This window comes from Cephus cinctus, unplaced genomic scaffold, assembly GCF_000341935.2.
Source record: "Cephus cinctus unplaced genomic scaffold, Ccin1 Ccin1_scaffold0013, whole genome shotgun sequence".
Taxonomy (NCBI): domain Eukaryota; kingdom Metazoa; phylum Arthropoda; class Insecta; order Hymenoptera; family Cephidae; genus Cephus; species Cephus cinctus.
This window is the reverse complement of record NW_014332762.1, coordinates 2,328,899-2,348,243: the sequence shown is the minus strand read 5'-3', so window position 1 is coordinate 2,348,243 and position 19,345 is coordinate 2,328,899. Positions and strand designations below refer to the sequence as shown.

The following is a 19,345-nucleotide window of genomic DNA, read 5'->3' as shown; positions in this document are numbered from 1 at the left end:
CCACGTGATTTTCAGTTGATAACGATGATTGGGTAATTCAAAAATAAATACTATTGTATCAGCGACGAGTCTTGAACACCACATGCGCAGTTCAATTCGAAAAGGACAACCTCATCCACGAAGCGAGTGAGACAACTGCGCGCTCGCCGGGTTATCTCCGAATACAGGCGTACGGATTACAGTATGGTTAGAGTTCAGTGCGCTAAGTACATCGTTTTCTCTCACATGTTGGCTTCATCTACATCACTGCGATGCTCAGTTTACTGTATGATAAGTTTATGCTCCCTTCTCATCTCTGATTGCATCATGTTCAATGCAAATTGAACGAATCGCATTGATTCTCCTGAAACCTAATTGTTTTTTTATTTGCTAATTCTGTGGACTAAATACACAACAGTGATTACGTTTACACGACGGCCTTAAAACGGTTTAATTAATACTGATTTCTAAAGGAATTGACCAATCCTAAATATTCCTTACAAGTAAAAATGTTTATGATTTGTCTATTCGTTTAGACCAGTATTAACTAAATCGGTTTATCCCGCCGTGTAAACGTAGTCATTGGCCAATCGCAGCCAGTCGTATGCGATATTCATGAGAACGTCAAAGAGTAGTCACTGGTAATCATATCAAATCATATTCACCAGTGGTTACATGGAAACTTGTCAAAAGTAACGTGCGTAGAAGATTATTAATGAAAAATACGTATTTTCAATTCCTCTTCGAGAATGGATTTATTGAATTTAACAAATTTACTTATTTCCCTGATTTGGTGATATTAAAGAAATCTATAAGAAAATTTAAAGTGAAACAGAAGCCAATCACACTTCAATTTGACAAATGTAGAAAAACCGAAAGCGTCAAGGGCGTGTTTATTTCACCACCGCAATTGAAGTCTAGTGGCTATTCGAAGGAGAAATTGTGGAACTTTAAGTATTCCTTTATAGCAAAATGTCGGGAGTCGAAAGAAATAAGACCGAACCATTAACCGCGAGAGAGATCGAGGAAGAAGAAATGGCACAAGAACTTATGAGTAAGTTTTTGGTTATTGGTTACATCGATAAAGTCTTGACTGTACTATATTAAATACGTTTCATTTCCCGTTTTAGACATGGGAATGTACGAGCACGGATTATCGTACGACCAGATGAAGGATATTCTTGGTGTAATTAGTGAGTCAAAGCATATGGCCAAGATGGAAACGGAAGGTAGAGTCTCTCATAGGGTAAGACTATATGCTTCAACTATCATTGTGGGCAATTAGTAAGATTTGTAAATTGTGTAAGATCCAAGTATTTCAAACAAGGTACATTTTTTTCATAGATATCACAGCAATCATCTCAACCTCCATCCAAAATGATATTAGAATCTAACTTACCACAACAAGTGGTTACACAAAGTGATGCACATCTGCCCAAAACAAGTTACGCATATAGAACTAGCTGTTTATATAAACAAAAATTATCTCCAGAGGCAGGAAGTTGTGAATCATCAACTAATGTATTTGACAAAAGAATTCCTCACAGTCAATATACATCCAGAGACATTGACATATCGGTTGACAAATTATATAAAGATCCAAATATTAAAGAAAATGAACTTTTAAGTTTGAATCGTATACAAGGAGCAATATCGCAAGGACCATCCTGCGAGACACAGAACTCCCAGAGCACTGAACTGAAAATCGAGATGCAACCTAAGCAAAATCAAAAGATTGAAAGATGGAGATTAAATCCACTTGATGTACTTGTCGATGAGAAGGACGTTCCCCTACCCAAGTTCGAGCGGCCCATGGGTGAAGAACGCGCACCTTTCAGCTTTTGTAACAACAGACGTACTTCTCAATCTCGCGACAAAATTATTGCCGACCTGAGCAACCACTTGGAAGAGGTGGCAGAGCTGTGGTGTGGTTGGCAAAGGACTACTACTGACACGGAGTTTCAGTGGGGGGCACCCATTAAGGTGGGTACCTCCGTCCATCAATCTGTTTCCTACCAATCCTATCGTAAATGACGAGTTGATTAATTCTATGATCTGAAAAAGGACCAGAGTCCATACATACTCTGCATTTGAAATTTGAATAAAAAACATTTTTGTGAAAGGGAAGGGTAACATGAGTTGAAAATAATTATTTTTCATGCTGTGTAACGGTGCACAGATCGAAGATTTAAAAAATAAGTTTCAAAAAACTATGGAAATTATCAAAAGAATTGCTTTGGCTACACCAAACGGAACGTAACGTAACACCGTATAAATACGTGTACTAAAAATAATTGAATGCACTAAAGCATCTTTCGTTCTTATATCGCATTAAACATATCTCGTCAATTAATAAAAATTATGATCGTTTGGTACGCGCTGTTAAATAACTATAAATATCTGACAAGTTAAACGTAACCCGATGAAGTATATAACATATTTGCAAAATCGAAGGATCGATTGACTCTTCAAGGATACACGCTTTATGAGTACAACGAAGAATATTACACATTACGAGAAAAGCTTTCTAAATATCTTTGGGCTCCGATTAGTAACGAAAAATAATAACAGAATGCCTGTATCTTAACTACGCTAACAGGTATTTAATGTAAACATAGTATACGCGGGATGGGCCGACGAAATTATTATTTCTGAGTTTGTATGATAGACACGTATGCGTTTTTTTTTTATATTCGGACGCTCGCAATTAATACAGCAAAAGCATCTTTACTGTACAACAAGAAGGATTTTGAATAAATTGTATTTCCTTAAAATAAATGTACCTATCGTGTATTTTATTCGTTTTCTGATTCTAATTACAAATTTCAACATTTCTATAGGTGGGAAGCGCTAATGGTAGTTTGAAGACGAAGTACATATCATCTAAACTAAAGGGCTCGACGCATCAAGAGCGAGAAAGAACGTACAAGCGTAAAGCATCCACCATCGAAGCTGGAAACCTAATTCACTGCGACGATGACGAAGATTACATCGATAACGACGAAGACAACGACAGCGACGAGTTGATTTTTGTAAAAAAAAAGAAATCTCATCATAGTGAAACTCGGAATACGACGTGCGAGTACCCATCTCCTGTCCAAGAACCATCTGATGTTCTAAACAGCAGCCGTAGTCAGGAGTGGAACGAAAGCCAACGAAAACTTGAAAAATTAAACCCAAGAAAATTTCATTCAAAGAATCAAACGAATCAGTCAGATGAAACAGCGTCCACTTCGCAGTATCCAAGGAGAATCGTTCCACCTAATCCTACGTTAAAAAGGCGCGGTCCTCAGAGGAGGAAAGACGAGACCCACGCAGTCATCATGAAAGAAAATATAATACTGGACACTGACGAGGAAGATACTGTTACAATTCCAAAGTCAGATAACAGAAGTTACACGTTGAGTGATCAGGAACCAGTAGTTGAGCTCGAGAAAAATCATCAAGAGTCGCAATCGACAGAGCAAACACAAGCAAAGAGTGTCTCGAGTTCCGTTAATAGGATGACTAATAGGTTGCAGGAACAATGCATGCGTCTGAGACATCTGCGAGATGAAGAAGAGACGAAGAAGCGCGAGGATATAGAGAGCCTACGAAGGCAAGAAGAAGAGGCCAGGAGACACAGGGTTGAAGTTTATAAGAAGTACGTAGAGGAGAAAGAGGAAAAAAGTAGGCGCGAGGAAGACAAGAGAAAGGAGGAAAATGAGAAGACTGAAAGGTGGCGAAGAAGAATGAAGCAGACGGAAAAAGAGTCAAGAGAGCGTGACAGGAAGATTAATGATGAGGAATTGAAGAAACGCGTGATCGAAGAAGAAATGCTACTTAGGGTATTAAAAACCATACTGATATCGCGGTTATCCATTAGTTCTCACGATTATCAGGATTATATTATCTTGCTTCCCTCCTTTTCTTGCCCGCAGGCCAGCGATGGGATTGAAGAACTACACGATTCCGAGGACACCGAAACAGACAATCGAATTAGTTGCCCCATTTGTAACAAAACATTTCCTACGGAGGAGATTGAGAATCATGCCGCTGCCTGCGAGCAATACAACATCGCCGAGGTTCAAGAAATCAACAAAGTGACTTCTTACCGAAAAAAGATGCCCGATGCTCAATTATCTAAGAGTAGATGCAGGACATCTTTGGAATGTCAAATTTGTTTGTCATTCAGTACTAACGATGGGAACGAGTATGAGAATCATGTTCACGGTTGCCTAGAAAATCAGAAGAAACGACTAGAAGATGATAGAACACGTGGTACGCTATGATAGTAAATTCCACTGCTGTTAATATCATAAAAATTAATATAATTTTAGCATCCTCAAGCAGTATGGTCCTTAATGTACCCACTTCGCCCATACGTTGCTTTGTTCCGATCAGCCAGCAGAGAGACTGTGAAATAAATTACAGGGCGCAATTCTCATCGACGAACAGGCAGAGTACCTACAGTGGAAGGAAGAGGAAGAGGAAGCGCTGACGAATACCACTTTGATTGTCCAATAACTACATATTTTTGCGACGCACACATCTTTCTCCGAGTATAAACATTGACAAAAGTTCAGTTACTTGGGGCATAACAAACAATAATTTCGTATGCACGTTTTCACAGTGTTTCTGACTGAAGAATGACAATCCCAAGGCTACAGACTGTTCAGGAAGGTCAGTAGCATTCCCAAGAAAAACTCGACAAATCAGAATCTCGTCGTGCCGTTCGATGCCGTCGCACTGATATTTACCATCAGCTGAGTCCTTACGTTAGAAGAAAACGACACAATACAGCCGATGTAAGATGTCAACCAAGAACAGCAATTCGAACGTTGGCAGAACGCAAAGTTCCCGAGACTGACGTTCAAAATTACTTGTTCCTAATACTTGATGCGATTATTAATAGTGTATATATCAACAAGTAAATGGACACCCATGTTTAAATCGCTATATGTAGATATAATTTACGTGAACGCGCCCGTTTACTGGCGAAATCATCCTATGTGCATTTTTACCAAGATCGTAATAATAATGCAGTTGTGCTGTTATCGTCGTTTACGTTTATAATCTTAAAGCATTTTCACTGGTATAGCTCAACACGTGAAGGATCTTTGATAGACATACTTCTCGAAGAGTTTTGCGATTTTTATAATATATTAGAAATTGTTAAGCTGCTAAGTCAGAGGAATGAACCTGAGAAAATTGTTTTACCATTGCAAGCACTAATTGCAAATATATTTATTAATGATTCAAACGAATCTAATACGTTTTTCTTTTGCTTTTAGATATCCTTAAAATTATTTTGTTGAAGAAATATACGTATGAACATCTTTCATTATGAAAATTAATTTTTAAAATTGCTGCTGATCACATGTAGTGTTGCATACATTGTTCAATTCTTTCGACGCAATTCATGTTCGCTAGCCACAATTGAAATGCGTTAAAACAATTCGAAGCTTCCTAAAAAACCAAGCGTGTGATTGAATTAATGAAAAGGAAAACAGAAAGCATAAAAGTCTTCTGTCGTTAAGAACAAATGAAGGCATTCGAGTTTCCGTCATTGCAGAGAGAGTGTTTATTTACAGGGCTTATCACAGTGAGGACGTTGCAGCAACAGTAATCAATTTCTTACGGAGTACCAACGTGAAGCTGCGTCTCGATACCCCTCATAGTTTGGTGTATTATTAAGTCACTGTAAAAGACAGAGAAACGTACTTCAAATCGCACAATAATTGTTTTGCTGTTTCAGTTGTAAGGTTAGCAAAAAAAACAAAAAAACAATTAAATCTCCTGCAGAGATGCGCTTTCGTTCTGGAAAATTTCAACGGAAGATCTAAAAAGCAAGATGAAAGATTTAACGGTATTGTTAACTTTTGTTTTATTCGCGTTTCAAAGCAAAGCCGTATTATTGAACGATGGATGGATCGGATATATTGGAAATCAAACTGAAAGTGAAATTAGGTCGAAGAAGCCAAGTAGGTCCCGTTGTCGTTTTTAGTGCACATGGTACCGAGACGTTAATATATCTTAATGATACTAATACGATTTATATGTCCTATCCTCTGAACCACAGTTACATCTTTTCCGTCGAAGGTGCCGGGTGGAATTTACACGGACCTGTATAATGCAAATTTAATAGCAGCCAATCTCGTTGGAGACAATGACATTAAGCATCGCTGGTTGAGTAACGAGACCTTCAGCTACATAAGACATTTTCAAGGTGAAAATAGTATCAATCACATCATAAAATAAGATAACATAACCGCACAGGCTTTAATCTATATAATACGTGGATCTAGCCTATTCTAGAACTAACAGGAACCTGTTTATCCACAGTGAATTCAACTTCATGGAAGCCGACTGGCAGAGCCATACTGATTTTCCATGGACTGGATACATTTACCACGATTTTTCTGAACGGCCAGCAAATAGGAAAGACGTCAAACATGTATTTAAAATATAGTTTTGACGTAAAACATCAACTACTGGTGAATCATTTTGGAGGTCGTTGAATAATCTCAATGGTATAGAATCGTTAGATGGATATGGATGATTTGCAGGATGGAACAAACGAATTAAAGATCATATTTGCCTCAGCAGTAAAAGCTGCTGAAGAACTTTATAATAAGCAAGCAATGAATTACATCGTTCCTCCGACGTGTGTCCCCAATACGTATCACGGAGAGTGTCACGTTAACCATATTCGGAAGATGCAAGCCAGTTTTGGATGGGATTGGGGTCCTGCATTTCCATCAATGGGAATTTGGTACTTGCTCAGCTGATCCATACATGGTTGGCTGATGAAATTGTGTGATCAAACTAACTTCGGCAAATGAAATATTTTAGGAAAGACGTAGAACTTATAACTGTTGAGAATGTACTTATGTCTGATGTCACCGTAGACATTGGTAAGTCTGATGCAGTCTGGGAGGTTGAGGTAACCATATTTTTTCAATTGTTATCGAGCGATCTGAATAAATGGATTAAATGCGATTTACGAGCAGAATTAAAAATCAGTGAGTTAGCGATCATCTCTAACTCTAAAGTCACGGTCTTAGATACGAACGCTACTAATTGTTCCATAGTACTCCGCGTTCCTAAAGTAAGTACAATAAATATATCTTAGCAAACACTTAGTGGACATTTTTAGGCCCACGCCGCACAATTTTCGTTAGTTGAATAATGATTGAAATATACTTTAGGAAGCAGTGCATCTATGGTGGCCAAATGGCTATGGAGAACAGAGGCTGTACAACTTGAAGGTACAATCCCTGATCGGACAAGAGAGCACAGAAAAAAATATACGAATTGGTTTTCGCACAGTTGAATTGGTGCAAGAACCTTTGGAGAAGGGTCTAAGCTTCTACTTTCGGTTGAACGAAGTGCCAATATTTGCAAAGGGCAGTAATTGGATTCCAGCTAGTATTTTTCCTGAAGAAACAGCAAACGAGGAAACAGTGAGGGACTTGTTGTTTTCTGCTCGGGAAGCGCATATGAACATGCTCCGCGTTTGGGGTGGTGGAGTATACGAATCTGACTTTTTCTACAATTTGGCCGACGAGTACGGAATTATGATCTGGCAGGATTTCATGTTTGCTTGTTCAATGTATCCCGCGGGCGAATCGTTCCTCGAATCCGTAAAGGCGGAAGTCGAACAGAATGTCAAGAGATTAAAAAATCATCCGAGCATTGTATTGTGGGCCGGAAATAATGAAAACGAGGCTGCGCTCTACGGTAACTGGTACGGAACTGGATCGACCTCAATCTACCAGGAAGATTATATAAGGCTTTATGTAAATGTTATTAAGGCGGAAGTAAACCGAATTGATCCAGCAAGACCTTTTGTCGTGTCTAGCCCAAGCGACGGGCTATTCACAGAGGAAAATAATTACGTTGGACCGAATCCTTACTCTAATCTGTACGGAGATGGTAATTCCTATTTCTAAATCACTTCTAGTTGTGAAAGATATGTACTTGCTGAACGTCTATACGCTATTTTATCACTTTTTAGTTCACTATTACAATTACTTGAAAAATGGATGGGACATAAATCATTATCCGCATACCCGATTTGCGTCCGAATATGGCTTTCAGTCTCTTCCGTCAGTCTTCACTTTGGCACCTGTCATCAAGAATGAAACCGATTTGCGAATTGACAGCGACTTTATGCTTCATCGACAACATCTTCCAGCAGGATATAACTACATGAAGAATCTCATATCCATGAACTTTCGAGTTTCGCTGAAGAATACTTATCAAGATTTTCTAATTTTTATCTACCTTAGCCAAGTGAATCAAGCAGTTTCAATGAGAATAGAAACTGAATCTTACCGTCAAACTAAATCCGGTTTTAATGCCAATGGTGAAGGACTGACAATGGGAGCTCTTTATTGGCAGTTAAACGATGTCTGGCAAGCGCCATCTTGGTCATCTATAGGTCAGCACACGCAATACAAGATTTTGCCTTGCCAAAATTTAAAAAAAGAAATGGTAAAATGCTGCACTCAACTTTTCAGAGTTCGGAGGACGCTGGAAAATGCTTCATTATTACGTCAAGGATTGTTTCGCCCCCGTTATCGTTACACCGCATTTGTCACTGGCTGATGAGTTAACCATCTATGTCGTTTCCGATAAATTAGTGCCAATCAGCGATTGCACATTGAGTATTAATGTTTACAAATGGGATATGAATCTTCCTTTATACACTAAGAAATACCCTAACATCGTTATCGTCAGTATCATTCTATCAACGATATATACGCTTTATCTTACATTTATCTTTCTAAGTTACTACAATGATTATTGATTGCAGATGAAAAACATGGCTCAAGCAGTGGTCACGCTTTGGTTTAGTAATTTTTTACGAGAAGCAGGTTGCGGAACCTTAGCCGCAGTTAAAAAAAACTGCATTGTAGAACTCTTACTGGAAGACCAATATCACATGCAGATAGCGCCGTACAACTACGTATATCCAAGTTCATTTATAAACATTACTGTACCAAACACTGAAGTTCAGGTATGAACAAGAGAGTGACTATGTTTCTTCCACCGGAGTCGAGTTGAGAGATGAAATATATATTTTGTATACCTATACATTATTATATTATACATGTGCATATTTAATGTATTTCAACTCTTGTTTGACTTTGGGGCAAACATAGCCAATAAGAGAAAAAAATGGATCAACGACTGTGAAATCTTATTTATTAGCTATAAAGTTCGAACCGTACCATTTCAGGTGTACGTCGATCCAACGCCTATTCCCGGAAAATTATCAAACTATCTGGATTACAGAGTCTCTCTGAGATCCGAGAAAATTGCTCTATTCGTGTGGATTGATGTAAAACAAATTTGCGGTCGATTCTCGGAGAATGGATTCCACGTGTTACGTGGTGAGAAAAACATCACTTTCCATGCCAAAGAAGCCGTTACAGACGACCAACTCTCCAACGACATTACGGTTGTCAGTCTGTCGCAGATTTACAAATTCAAAACAGGATTTATGTAGAATCGAATTATGGGAATAAAATACATTATCTTGTGCAAAATACATTTAAGCCGAATTACCTTTAGTCGATGAATATGTATGCACATCAGTCAATTATCGAGGCTTATCTGCTTAATGGCGGAAAATAGGTGTCGTAATGCATATAAACTTCGATGCAAACCAAAAGTAGAAATATGGCTATCGCTACGCTGGTCAATGTGAATGCCCAGTGTGGCATTTTTTAACTTCTTTGAATCCGTGAACCGTACCGAACGAAGCACACACACGTTTTTTCATTAGTCATCAATAATGGAGTATTTCTTGGTTTTTAAATGACAGTATACGTAGCACTGAATATTATTATAAATTTATTATAAATAATCTGTTCATTGACACAAGTGATGAGATTCATCGCACAGCGAAATTTTTTCAATAGTGAACAGTTCAAAGTACGGTTAAGAAATAAATGAAAAAGCATAAGAAAATATGGAGAGCGCATTAGCCTTCAGGTCTTCGCAATTATGTTTAAGTCTAGCAGTAACTCCACTTCTCTCGCGGACGTTAATCATTGGTATAACAATAACATTCGTATTATAGCATTATTGGAAAAACGTACTATTCGAATACATCAACAAAATCTTTAATAACATCATTTCACTCTTCGTGGTGTAATAGTATAACTGGAAAGCTTCTCAAGCTTGTTTATATTTCAAAGCATTTGTTTTCACACAAAAAAATGTATTCGTATACTGATTCTTTCCGGTTGATCATCTGACAAGACGCACATAGCAAAATTAATTTGTCAATAAGGAACAAGAATAGGAGGTAAATTAATAGTATGCTTTGATAGGCTATCCTAAGAAGCTAGCACTTTATTTCTTTTTAATTCACTCAGCTGGTTCTTCAGGCTTTTTATAGTATCCTCCGAAGGTGACTGCAAGTAACGTCGACTCAAATTGATGACCACCATGATGCAGCACAGAAGCAGTGGACCCAAAATTGCACCCTCGACACCCAGGCAAAAAATACCGCCGCCTATCGACAAGGCAGTCAGGTAGGGATGTCCTCCCCTTTAATGTCAAACATGTCCCAATTATTGAATGAATTGTTTCGCATCCAGGGACTCTACAATTGTTGATTAAATACCCCTTGATTCCCTTATAAAATTCTGTCACGACAATATTGCAGGGAAGAAAGTGAAACATGAAAAACAGCACAGCTATCATTGGTCCTCGTGTAAACCAGAGTTCCAGAGCGGCTGGGATGCAGGCGAAATAAGCATCCAAAAATGGTACAGCGCCGAGCATCATGGCAAATGCTGAGGGTAAGTAAACGATCTTCACTTGAAAGAGATTGTGCGTGAACCATGTCCACATCCCAAAGAAAGATGCGAGTTTGAACGTCGCCGCGAAAACGCCTATGACTGCTTCTTGAAGAGCCATGGCGAATCTGTGAACGAATGAAAAAGTGAGACACTAGACAATTAATAAATGCTAGTGTAGTATTTATGGAACAGCAAATTAAGCTATTTGTATAACCAGCCACCGCTAAGCCTTATAACTCACTGTTGAAATATATGAAAAATAATCTAAAACGTACCCGCCAACGCTGAGTGTACTTTTCCAAAAGAAAAAAAAATTGTTTTAAATTTTTACTTCTGCGGAACATTAGTTTGTGGATTCGAAGATGCAGAGTAAGAAACAATACCTGTAACAGCCTACGGGACTGAACATGGTGATTAATTCAATCGGTTTGTAAGTCTTTCCACTAGCGTTGAGCAGATAAAAGAGGGTAGTAAAAAATACAACCTGCAATTAATAAATGTTGAATTTAGCAGTGACGTGTGCTCTGAAATGTATTTAGCTTTATAAATTTGTCAGTAAAACATATACGAGTATATATATACCATGCTGAGCGAGAAATTGAGAACAGCAGAGCCACTCATAAGTACAACGTATAACAATTCAGTAATAATACTCAGAATCACCGAAATGTTTCCCTTGACTATGCTCCAAACTGAATCCAACAAAGACATTAAAATACCAACATTCTCCTTGGCAAAGTTTTGGATACTCGTCATATTAAACAACTCTATAAAATGAAGGGTGAGACTGAGATCTTGAGATCACTAGAAATTCCGTAGATCCAAGAAACTAATACAACTTAATGGACTTACGGACGGGAGTCTTATCAAAGTTCTCCTTAAAGCTCTCCCATACGGAATAGGCTGCATCTGCATCCACCGTGGGCCCAACCATGTCCGGAGAGTCGTTGGACATCATCCAAGCCTGATAAAGTCTATCCCATAGTTCCAAAACCTTTTTCTCCATCTGCTCAGCCTTGGTAGGTTCTAAGTCTTTGACAAGTCCTCTTATCTATATCATGTACAGCAAGGTCTTTTGTATTGTTGGAGAAGAGAAGCATGGAAATCGCATATGCAAGACTGACTAACACCATCTGATATTGCGGAACGTCCATATGTATAAGCGTTATCCAATACGCTGTTGACAGAATCCTCCCATTGTTCTGGTACCCAATCTATGTCTGGGTTGTTCACTAGAGAAGCATTCAGTACATCACCGGTAACTTGAACAAGATGCATACCTTCGGCATAGACCTGCACAGATTAGTGAAACCAATTTGTCTTACATCATCCCATGTAATCGTATCAATCTGAGAGTATACGTAGATATATGTTAAGTAATGAAAGCTACCTGAATCGTGATGAAGATAGAAGCGCAGGTGACGAACACTAACAATCCGAGAATCACTGTAATCGTGGCTACGGCGTCTACAGATCCTTTCAGGCCTATTGTGATTTTCCGATCGACAATCATGCATACTTTATATAATCCTCTAACGTTTACAGGAATGAGTGCCTGGTGCCTTTCCTTACACCAGAGCCTAATAACATCCACAAGTGATTGACATTGTGTCCGAATTGTTTTCCAAAAGCCAAAGTAACATCCAATTTGCTTGACTATATAATAAATTATTGGTATGGACAACATGTGTATTATCCATCTGTGTTTCCAAAGTAACATTCCGACACAGGCATACGTTGCTCCGTACATGTACTTGTCGGTATCCACTTTGTCGTCCTCTATGTCCAAAGACATTCGAAATTCAGTCCTCAGTTTTCTAATAAAATAACGCTCACGTGCTTTTACTATTGGTCGCATATTTTCTAATAATTGCGATTCTCTACTATCAGATCCCATGGAAGACTTTCTTACATCTGCATTTGATGAAATTGATTCTTTATTGAACTTCAGTGTAGTATTATTTTCAGATTTCTCCTTCGATGTAGTTGGATGTTGTCCACTTAGCAAAAGATTCTTAGGCGAACCAATTGATTTCTCTTCAACAAAAGCATCATCCTCTTGCGTGACTGATGCGTCGACTTCGTTAGTCGTTACGATGTTGTTTGTTAATGCATAACGGGCAGCTTCCATAAATGATGTTTGATGTCCATCCAGTTCTTGATGCTCCAAGATGAGTATGACTTCATAGACAAATCCTATCAGGTACAATAATTGTAACGTGAGGAAGACTACAACTTGGTATGCTCCTAGGATGTTCGATATATAAAGGCTGACAATGAACCACACTACAAAAGAGCTGTAGCGAAATCTTGCAGAGTTTTCCAGAGTCCAGTAAATGTACAGTAGAGAGAGATATCCAGCAACTACAGCGACGAGCTGCAAAGACATTATATGTGGCTAATCACATTACAAAAGTATAACTATAGATAATATTTCTACGACGATATTGCATAGTACAAGACATACTAATTCTATCATTTTCTATGATTTCTATGTAATTTATAAAGTTAATACCGTGAAGACGTTGCAGGTTGATATGAAGAAGTTTAAGACTGCATTAACAACTTTAAAAATCCTCCATGCTAGACACGTTAAGATGTTAGGAGTATAGTTGTATGCAATTAGCACCGTTCCAGCAACAACTAGAATGACTGCAATGTACTTAAGATGTTTTACCAAGAAAGAGCCAATAACATCAGAGAGTTCATCAACAATTCGAATAGGAATCATTGTCAAATTAACTATGAGAGGCTTGTTGGACATTTCTGCAGCAGTGAACCATGACTGTACAATACTTGTAATAGAGAGCTTGAATGGAAAAAGAACTGAACCGCATAGCAGAGCCCAGATAAGCGGTTTTACAAATGGACTGAGAATTATGTAAAGACCATAACCAGCACTTAATCCTAAGCACAAAAGAAAAATTGCTACTGCATTGTAAAATCCTTGTTTGAAAGCTTTTTCATGGTCCGGACTAAATCCTGATAGCATGTTGAGTAGGTTATCCATAGGTGTCCGTGGAATATCCATTATTAGAAACGTCCAAAAGCAGAAATGCTACTTCTTTCTCAGTATGCTTCTTGAATCACTATAACGGCCATGCTCATCCGCAGAGAAACCAATTATATTTCCCTATTGCGATCGGCACACAAAGTTGGCACATTCAGGATACGCTCAAATTAAACTCGAACGGATACTGAATCAGACTGAATGGTAGGGGGAACGGAACACGGCGAAACGTTACGGACAGCACCGAGGAACTTTGATTCGTGTAAAGTTAGCAAATCAACTTCCAGCAAATCACAAATAAATGGAAATTTAGTTCTTTTCGTATGCAGCTGAATTCTATAAGTAGTTCCTGATACATTGTAGCAATAGTCCTCGCGATTTTACCAACAAAAAAAAACCAAGATTGAGAATATGATCTACTAACTTACCATAGCAGATCATTTTTTTAAAGATCATCGAATTTTAGAGATTTCGACGAGATTTAGAGTTCTACATAGCAGACATTAATAGTTCTGCTTTTAGAGTTGCACAAAGAAATATTTTCATCAACTTCTCTCTTCTCGAAAGACGAAAATTAAAAAATCCCATGAATTTAACGAGGACGAAATGACATTTGACGTTATCGAATACAGGAAAAAGTATTTGGCATTATTTTGTATCTATATTTTTGTGTGACAAAGTCCCGTCACGCGTCGGACAACTCCTATATTAATCTAAAGAAAATTTCAAAGTTATGCAACCCTTATCGAATGGGAGATCACGTGCAATGAGTATAACAAATGAAGAGTATGTCGATGCGCTTGAAAATAATCGTAAGTAGTGCACCAATTTTAAAATCTTGTCACTTTTAATTTTAATTTAAAAATCTATAATACATAATTCGTAATAAAGTAGCGAAAAAGAAGATGAGAGAAAGACGCTTACAGCGACTACAACAGATTTTCTCAAGTCTTTAATAAAATTACGGCCCTCTTTCAGTAGACCCTTTTGCACCTGTTAAAGTCTATGCATGTTTGTTCCTCGAGTCTTTTTATTATAAAATCAAGTGTGTTGATTATAGGTCTCACTTCAGAATAGTAATTATTCGTTATATCACAGTATTAATAAATTATTTTTTTATTTATCTTCCTCTTGGTCATCAAATAAACGTCGGTTATATTATATTGGATGTTCAATTCAATTTCTTGAAAATGATGTTTAATTCTATAGCGCGCTACTACCGTTCTGCTTATTCAGTTTTAACCTTATTTACATATAAATTCGGAAGCTTTTTAATCCGTATTAATTGTTACGGAATTACTTTTTTTTTCATGGCAAGTGCGTCAAAAGTCTCCTAGACTATATCAAAGAAAATCAAAATAATATTCTGATAATATAATCATTCTCAAACACGTAGCAAGATAAAAGCAGTACAGGAATGAAAGCTATCAGCATATGAATGATAATTTATTTTATAGACCATTTATTAAGTACACCAAAGAAGAAAGAAGTTTCGCACAAACTTGCATAGACTTTGCGTTATTGCTACGAAAATACAGCTAAACAGTAATGTCGAGCAGTTTGCCATAATATAAAAGAGAGTGACAGTGCGGTGAAATTAAAAGAGAACAAATCAAAAGAAAGTAGGCGGATAAACACTTTGGCCTTATGTACCTATTACAAAAGAAATACCTATAATAGTAATTTAAGAAAAGAAACCTTAAGTGCAAGGCATCTCGTCTAGTTAAATTGTATCGTTCAGACCATTAACTAACTAATCTTACCACCTAAGTCTGTATGTACAATTGTACAACGTATCTTTAAGCTTAATACAGAGTAAATCACATTTTCATCATTAACGAGATTAATCATTTACATGAAATTTCATCAAATTTTCTTTTTGTCACTGATGCTCACATGCGAGCTTGTAAGCATCCGTTAGTTGATGGTCTGCAGGATCTTCGGTTCGTGCAATTGGTACTTATCGCGAGCACGGTTTAAAAGCCGGAGATCAATAAAAATCATCTAATATAAGTGCAACGACAGTATGCGTTGCTCAGTTGGAAAGATAATCACGCAGGAGAGGCCTTCAGGCACAGCTTATATCTTTTTTCGATGCACCTGTTGTCACCGTCAAGGACACGACGAAGTGGTCGTTACAAATGTCTTTTTCATGTTTCCCTTTTTTTTTCGTATCTTTGTTTCTCGAATATTCTGAAAAAATGATCAATACCAAAGCCTTCATACGAATGATGTGCAATTAAACTTTCTTCGCTGCGTGGATCAGCTCCCAAGGATTGACAAGTGAATAGTGCTGCCGCTTATCTATATGAATATGAAATTTGCAGACCTAGCAAAGAACTAACCGTGTACATACTTACAATAATATTATGCACATTTATAATATTCTTATATACAAGACAGTCTTGGAAAAAAAGGTAGGAGGGAGTAAAACTAGAGATTACAAATAGTTAAGAGTCAAAGGAAAGTGTTAAGGGAGTCTGCAAAGTATTTAAATCTCAGGTATATACTCTCGCTTGATAGACCAAAGAGACTGGGAGTATGGTCGACGGAACGTGCTTCTTAAAAAAAGACTTCCGTGGCTATGCCGTAATTTTTTTATCTCCTGGGACGGCCATTCTTCTTTACGGCGAAGATCTTGTCATTGTTGCTGCTATTTTTCCTCACGTTCATATCCTTACGCAGTGAAACTACTTTTTTATAAAGGATAAACAAACCTGTACTAGACGCGCGCTCTTTTCTTAATCAAACTTTTAAATGACACCGCCGATGTACTATTGCGCAATTGTTCCTGACGCACGCAAAATAGCCCGAGAGCGCAAGATCTATATTTCTGGGGAAAGAATATCAAAATTCGCATTTATGTAGGGAGGCCAATGATCTCGTGGGCAGTAGCATGTCCATTTGTAAGTTCACTAGATGCCGTTGGTGTTCCTGGACTTCCGTTAGGACAGCTGCAAGAACTGTCATTGGTACTGCTACTAGCACTGTCGCTCTCACTGTCAACACTTGATTCAGGACTGGTCTTCCTTTGAGGTTTCTCTCGCCTTGCTTGGTAGACTATTGAAACTGGGGATAATTCAGGAGTCCTCAAGGAACAGCTGCACGCACTCCGATTCCCGTTGCTGATACTATCGCTGTCGCTCTCACTGTCTACGCTGGACATGATGCTCGTCCGTCTTTGAGCCCTCAGAGTTTCATTTTCTCGTCGGAGTTGATCATTCTGCTGAATCAAGTCATCCATTCGCTGCTGACATATCTTCAACTTTTTCGCTATTTCCGAATCAGTCGTACTACCGTTTTTATTTTCCGAATCCCGCTCCTCCATCTGATGAAAATTCTTACCACGTAACCGTTTGGTTAGCAAGTCGACTTTTGCCTCAAGCTGCACATATTCTTGTATTAATTCCGATTTCGTCAAAGTGCCGAGTCTCTCGGCATGAAGATCTTCGTAAGCACTTGAGAATTCCTTAGTTAGAAATTCCTCTTCGTCTTCCGGCGACGAGTAGAAGTAGTCTTCATCAGAGTCTACGCTAAAGCTTGAGTCTCGCGTGCGTGGTGGCGGGGGTGGTTTTTGGAAAGAGGCCGGCATTTCCGACGTCGTTGCACCGGCCAACTTTTGTTCCAAGTCTGGAAGGTCGCTGTGATCTTCCATAAGGAATTGCGTAGTATTGTACGGTGCAGGGGGTTGCCTGCCAGTTTTTGTCAGCCTACCGGAGGCTCGGCAGCGCAGCCTCTGCTGATAGGACAACTGCTGCTTCGAGTATGGCTTAAGTTTCCTATGTTTAGGTTTACCTCTGCGGGTCTTCCGTTTCTTCGCCGCAATGTCGCCACTATCATCTAATTGACCGCCCTCTTGATCACCACTACCGCTTCCACTCTCAATTTTTCCGGCTGTCCTGATAAAACGTTTCGGACACTAAAAACAGAGAAAACATGCGATTTAAATATGTTAAATCATTTTTATAATGATAAGTGGTACACTCTTACAATCAAACTATATGCTGATACTTGGTGTACGAGTTACTTAATAATTTTTCCAACATGATTTTTATCTGCGGCTTTCATGCAAATTTTCGATGTAATCGTAAATAATAACGTGAAAGAAGAAACATATATTAAGGGGCTACAACGATCTTGAAAACAAGACCCGCACTGCTGTCTATCGAAATGTTTCCACCGGAGTCAGGTTGAAAGATGAAATATGTATCTTGTATACTTTATATATTAATAAACTACAGGTATTCAATGGATTTCAACTTTCATTCCGTTCGAGTGGAAACGTAGCCAATGATCCGTCATTTTCAAACGAATTGTTGGATGAACAGCAATCCTCGGTTGCTATTGAGAGAACAATAACAAGCACCGAAGAAATACTAATAAAGTGGATCAGCTTTATGGGACTTTATGTCTAACGGCTAGTGGTTACAGTCGACACGGGAGATATGCTGAAATCAACATAGAAGTTCTAAAGATGGTTACAATGCCATACATTTCGCTTTAAACAGAAAATACATAGGAGCTGACCCTCTTTACCAATATCTCCTCGGTGTAGCAGGAAACTAAAAATTCTTGTGTGTTTGAAGATATATCGACCGAGGCGGTCCTAAGGTAAGTCGGTAGGTTCGTCTTCATCTATTGCGCAAATAAAACAAGCATGTCTCCGGACTAGGTCTTGAATTGTTCAGATTATCTGCAGTAGAAAAGCCAGTGCACGCGTGCAAAAAGTGATATTCGAAACTCATGACGTTGCAAACTGGAAGTCGATCTCTCTAAATATGAGGAGAGATACTTACATCCTTGTTTTCGATGTCAATCCGGCTACAGGAATCCGTAATCTTGGCGGTAGCTCGTGAGATAGATGTCGCTGTTGCCAGTGGGAGATCCAGAATTGGCGCCTCTGTCGCGGACTCTGCCGCAGGCATCGGGTCCGTCTCAACGCCCTTCACGTCACGTATGCTGTCTCCGCCGTTCGATGGTTTTACCACTGTCACATCGACCTTACACTCATCCATATTCGTTATATTCAATAAAATCTGTCTAATTGAGGTTGCACATACACTCCCATAACCGTTAAAGTCTCGAGCTCATACACTAGAACCGTTTAAACTGCTGCCACAAGCCGTATGCCTTCACAGTATACAGCGACTGAATCGCCATGTTTGATTTGTCCGTGATTCCGTACGATAGCGAAGTACAGCGTGCTACGCGGTGGTGGGGGAAACAGAGCCCTCTCGTGGGGGTAAAGTACTTTTTGATTTCTCCCTTCGAACACTAGCGCCCTCTTCCTTCCGTGGCCAACTGCCTACTGTTGCTTACCGCAAGAACTGCGTCGATGGTCCTACATTTCCAACGCTCCGACCTCTCCGTGCTGCCTGCCTGCCTACCCGAACGTATCCCGACTCAACCCGACTCCGCAGACTCGGCACACTTGTACCCTAGTATTTTGCGTGTCACCATTGCTCTCGATTATGCACCTAATCCTTCGCTCGATTAACCTTACCACCATGCTTTGCTATCACTGTGAATATCATTCTAAACAATATTCGGAATTCTG

At 38.8% G+C, this 19,345-nt stretch overlaps 4 protein-coding genes across 9 annotated transcripts; 2 read left to right on the top strand and 2 right to left on the bottom strand.

The window, feature by feature from the left end:
• Positions 1-145: 145 nt before the first annotated feature.
• LOC107263932 (trichohyalin) lies at positions 146-5,225 on the top strand. Of its 3 annotated transcripts, XR_001536799.2 has the most exons (7): positions 149-1,033; positions 1,110-1,225; positions 1,324-1,962; positions 2,820-3,806; positions 3,900-4,239; positions 4,299-4,520; positions 4,592-5,225. XR_001536799.2 is itself a non-coding variant. In XM_015731637.2 (6 exons), the coding sequence occupies exons 1-6, from the start codon at positions 952-954 to the stop codon at positions 4,457-4,459; spliced, it is 2,325 nt and encodes a 774-aa protein (XP_015587123.1). In that variant the 5' UTR covers positions 146-951; the 3' UTR covers positions 4,460-5,225. The 3 variants fall into 3 exon arrangements, 2 of the variants coding, with proteins under 2 accessions (XP_015587123.1, XP_015587139.1); XM_015731637.2 differs by having other exon boundaries at positions 146-1,033; positions 4,299-5,225; XM_015731653.1 differs by lacking the exon at positions 149-1,033 and having other exon boundaries at positions 1,110-1,208; positions 4,299-5,225.
• A 134-nt stretch (positions 5,226-5,359) lies between these two features.
• Positions 5,360-9,517, top strand: LOC107263812 (beta-mannosidase). Of its 3 annotated transcripts, none has more exons than XM_015731436.2 (10): positions 5,360-5,946; positions 6,041-6,187; positions 6,304-6,455; positions 6,528-6,733; positions 6,814-7,069; positions 7,170-7,896; positions 7,979-8,404; positions 8,484-8,698; positions 8,780-8,983; positions 9,206-9,517. In XM_015731436.2, the coding sequence occupies exons 1-10, from the start codon at positions 5,883-5,885 to the stop codon at positions 9,473-9,475; spliced, it is 2,667 nt and encodes an 888-aa protein (XP_015586922.1). In that variant the 5' UTR covers positions 5,360-5,882; the 3' UTR covers positions 9,476-9,517. The 3 variants fall into 3 exon arrangements, with proteins under 3 accessions (XP_015586922.1, XP_015586913.1, XP_015586932.1); XM_015731427.2 differs by having other exon boundaries at positions 5,361-5,942; XM_015731446.2 differs by lacking the exons at positions 5,360-5,946; positions 6,041-6,187 and having other exon boundaries at positions 6,344-6,471.
• A 288-nt stretch (positions 9,518-9,805) lies between these two features.
• Positions 9,806-14,116, bottom strand: LOC107263825 (transmembrane protein 245). Of its 2 annotated transcripts, XM_015731458.2 has the most exons (9): positions 13,294-14,116; positions 12,169-13,155; positions 11,907-12,071; positions 11,631-11,829; positions 11,361-11,545; positions 11,162-11,262; positions 11,054-11,071; positions 10,601-10,903; positions 9,806-10,524 (listed from the first exon to the last, which is right to left on the bottom strand). In XM_015731458.2, exons 1-9 carry the CDS (start codon positions 13,807-13,809, stop codon positions 10,311-10,313), a joined length of 2,688 nt encoding a protein of 895 aa, XP_015586944.1. In that variant the 5' UTR covers positions 13,810-14,116; the 3' UTR covers positions 9,806-10,310. The 2 variants fall into 2 exon arrangements, with proteins under 2 accessions (XP_015586944.1, XP_015586953.1); XM_015731467.2 differs by lacking the exon at positions 11,054-11,071 and having other exon boundaries at positions 13,294-13,809.
• Positions 14,117-14,616: 500 nt separating this feature from the next.
• On the bottom strand, positions 14,617-19,245 carry LOC107263843 (protein HEXIM1). The gene is made up of 2 exons (XM_015731485.2): positions 18,585-19,245; positions 14,617-17,707 (listed from the first exon to the last, which is right to left on the bottom strand). Exons 1-2 carry the CDS (start codon positions 18,801-18,803, stop codon positions 16,649-16,651), a joined length of 1,278 nt encoding a protein of 425 aa, XP_015586971.1. The 5' UTR covers positions 18,804-19,245; the 3' UTR covers positions 14,617-16,648.
• Positions 19,246-19,345: the final 100 nt, after the last annotated feature.

Bases quoted from the DNA above. Each gene is read 5' to 3' on its own strand.
- LOC107263825 (XM_015731458.2), bottom strand. From the start codon at position 13,809: ATGGATATTCCACGGACACCTATGGATAACCTACTCAACATGCTATCA. The intron at 11,546-11,630 runs GTAAGTCCATTA...TTCATTTTATAG, and splicing joins CTTTGATAAGACTCCCGTCC to AGTTGTTTAATATGACGAGT. The intron at 11,263-11,360 runs GTATATATATAC...TATTAATTGCAG, and splicing joins TCAATTTCTCGCTCAGCATG to GTTGTATTTTTTACTACCCT.
- LOC107263812 (XM_015731427.2), top strand. From the start codon at position 5,813: ATGAAAGATTTAACGGTATTGTTAACTTTTGTTTTATTCGCGTTTCAA. The intron at 7,897-7,978 runs GTAATTCCTATT...ATCACTTTTTAG, and splicing joins CTCTAATCTGTACGGAGATG to TTCACTATTACAATTACTTG. The intron at 8,984-9,205 runs GTATGAACAAGA...GTACCATTTCAG, and splicing joins TACCAAACACTGAAGTTCAG to GTGTACGTCGATCCAACGCC.
- LOC107263843 (XM_015731485.2), bottom strand. From the start codon at position 18,803: ATGGATGAGTGTAAGGTCGATGTGACAGTGGTAAAACCATCGAACGGC. The intron at 17,708-18,584 runs GTAAGTATCTCT...CTCTGTTTTTAG, and splicing joins TTGACATCGAAAACAAGGAT to TGTCCGAAACGTTTTATCAG.
- LOC107263932 (XM_015731637.2), top strand. From the start codon at position 952: ATGTCGGGAGTCGAAAGAAATAAGACCGAACCATTAACCGCGAGAGAG. The intron at 1,034-1,109 runs GTAAGTTTTTGG...TTCCCGTTTTAG, and splicing joins AATGGCACAAGAACTTATGA to ACATGGGAATGTACGAGCAC. The intron at 3,807-3,899 runs GTATTAAAAACC...TCTTGCCCGCAG, and splicing joins AAGAAGAAATGCTACTTAGG to GCCAGCGATGGGATTGAAGA.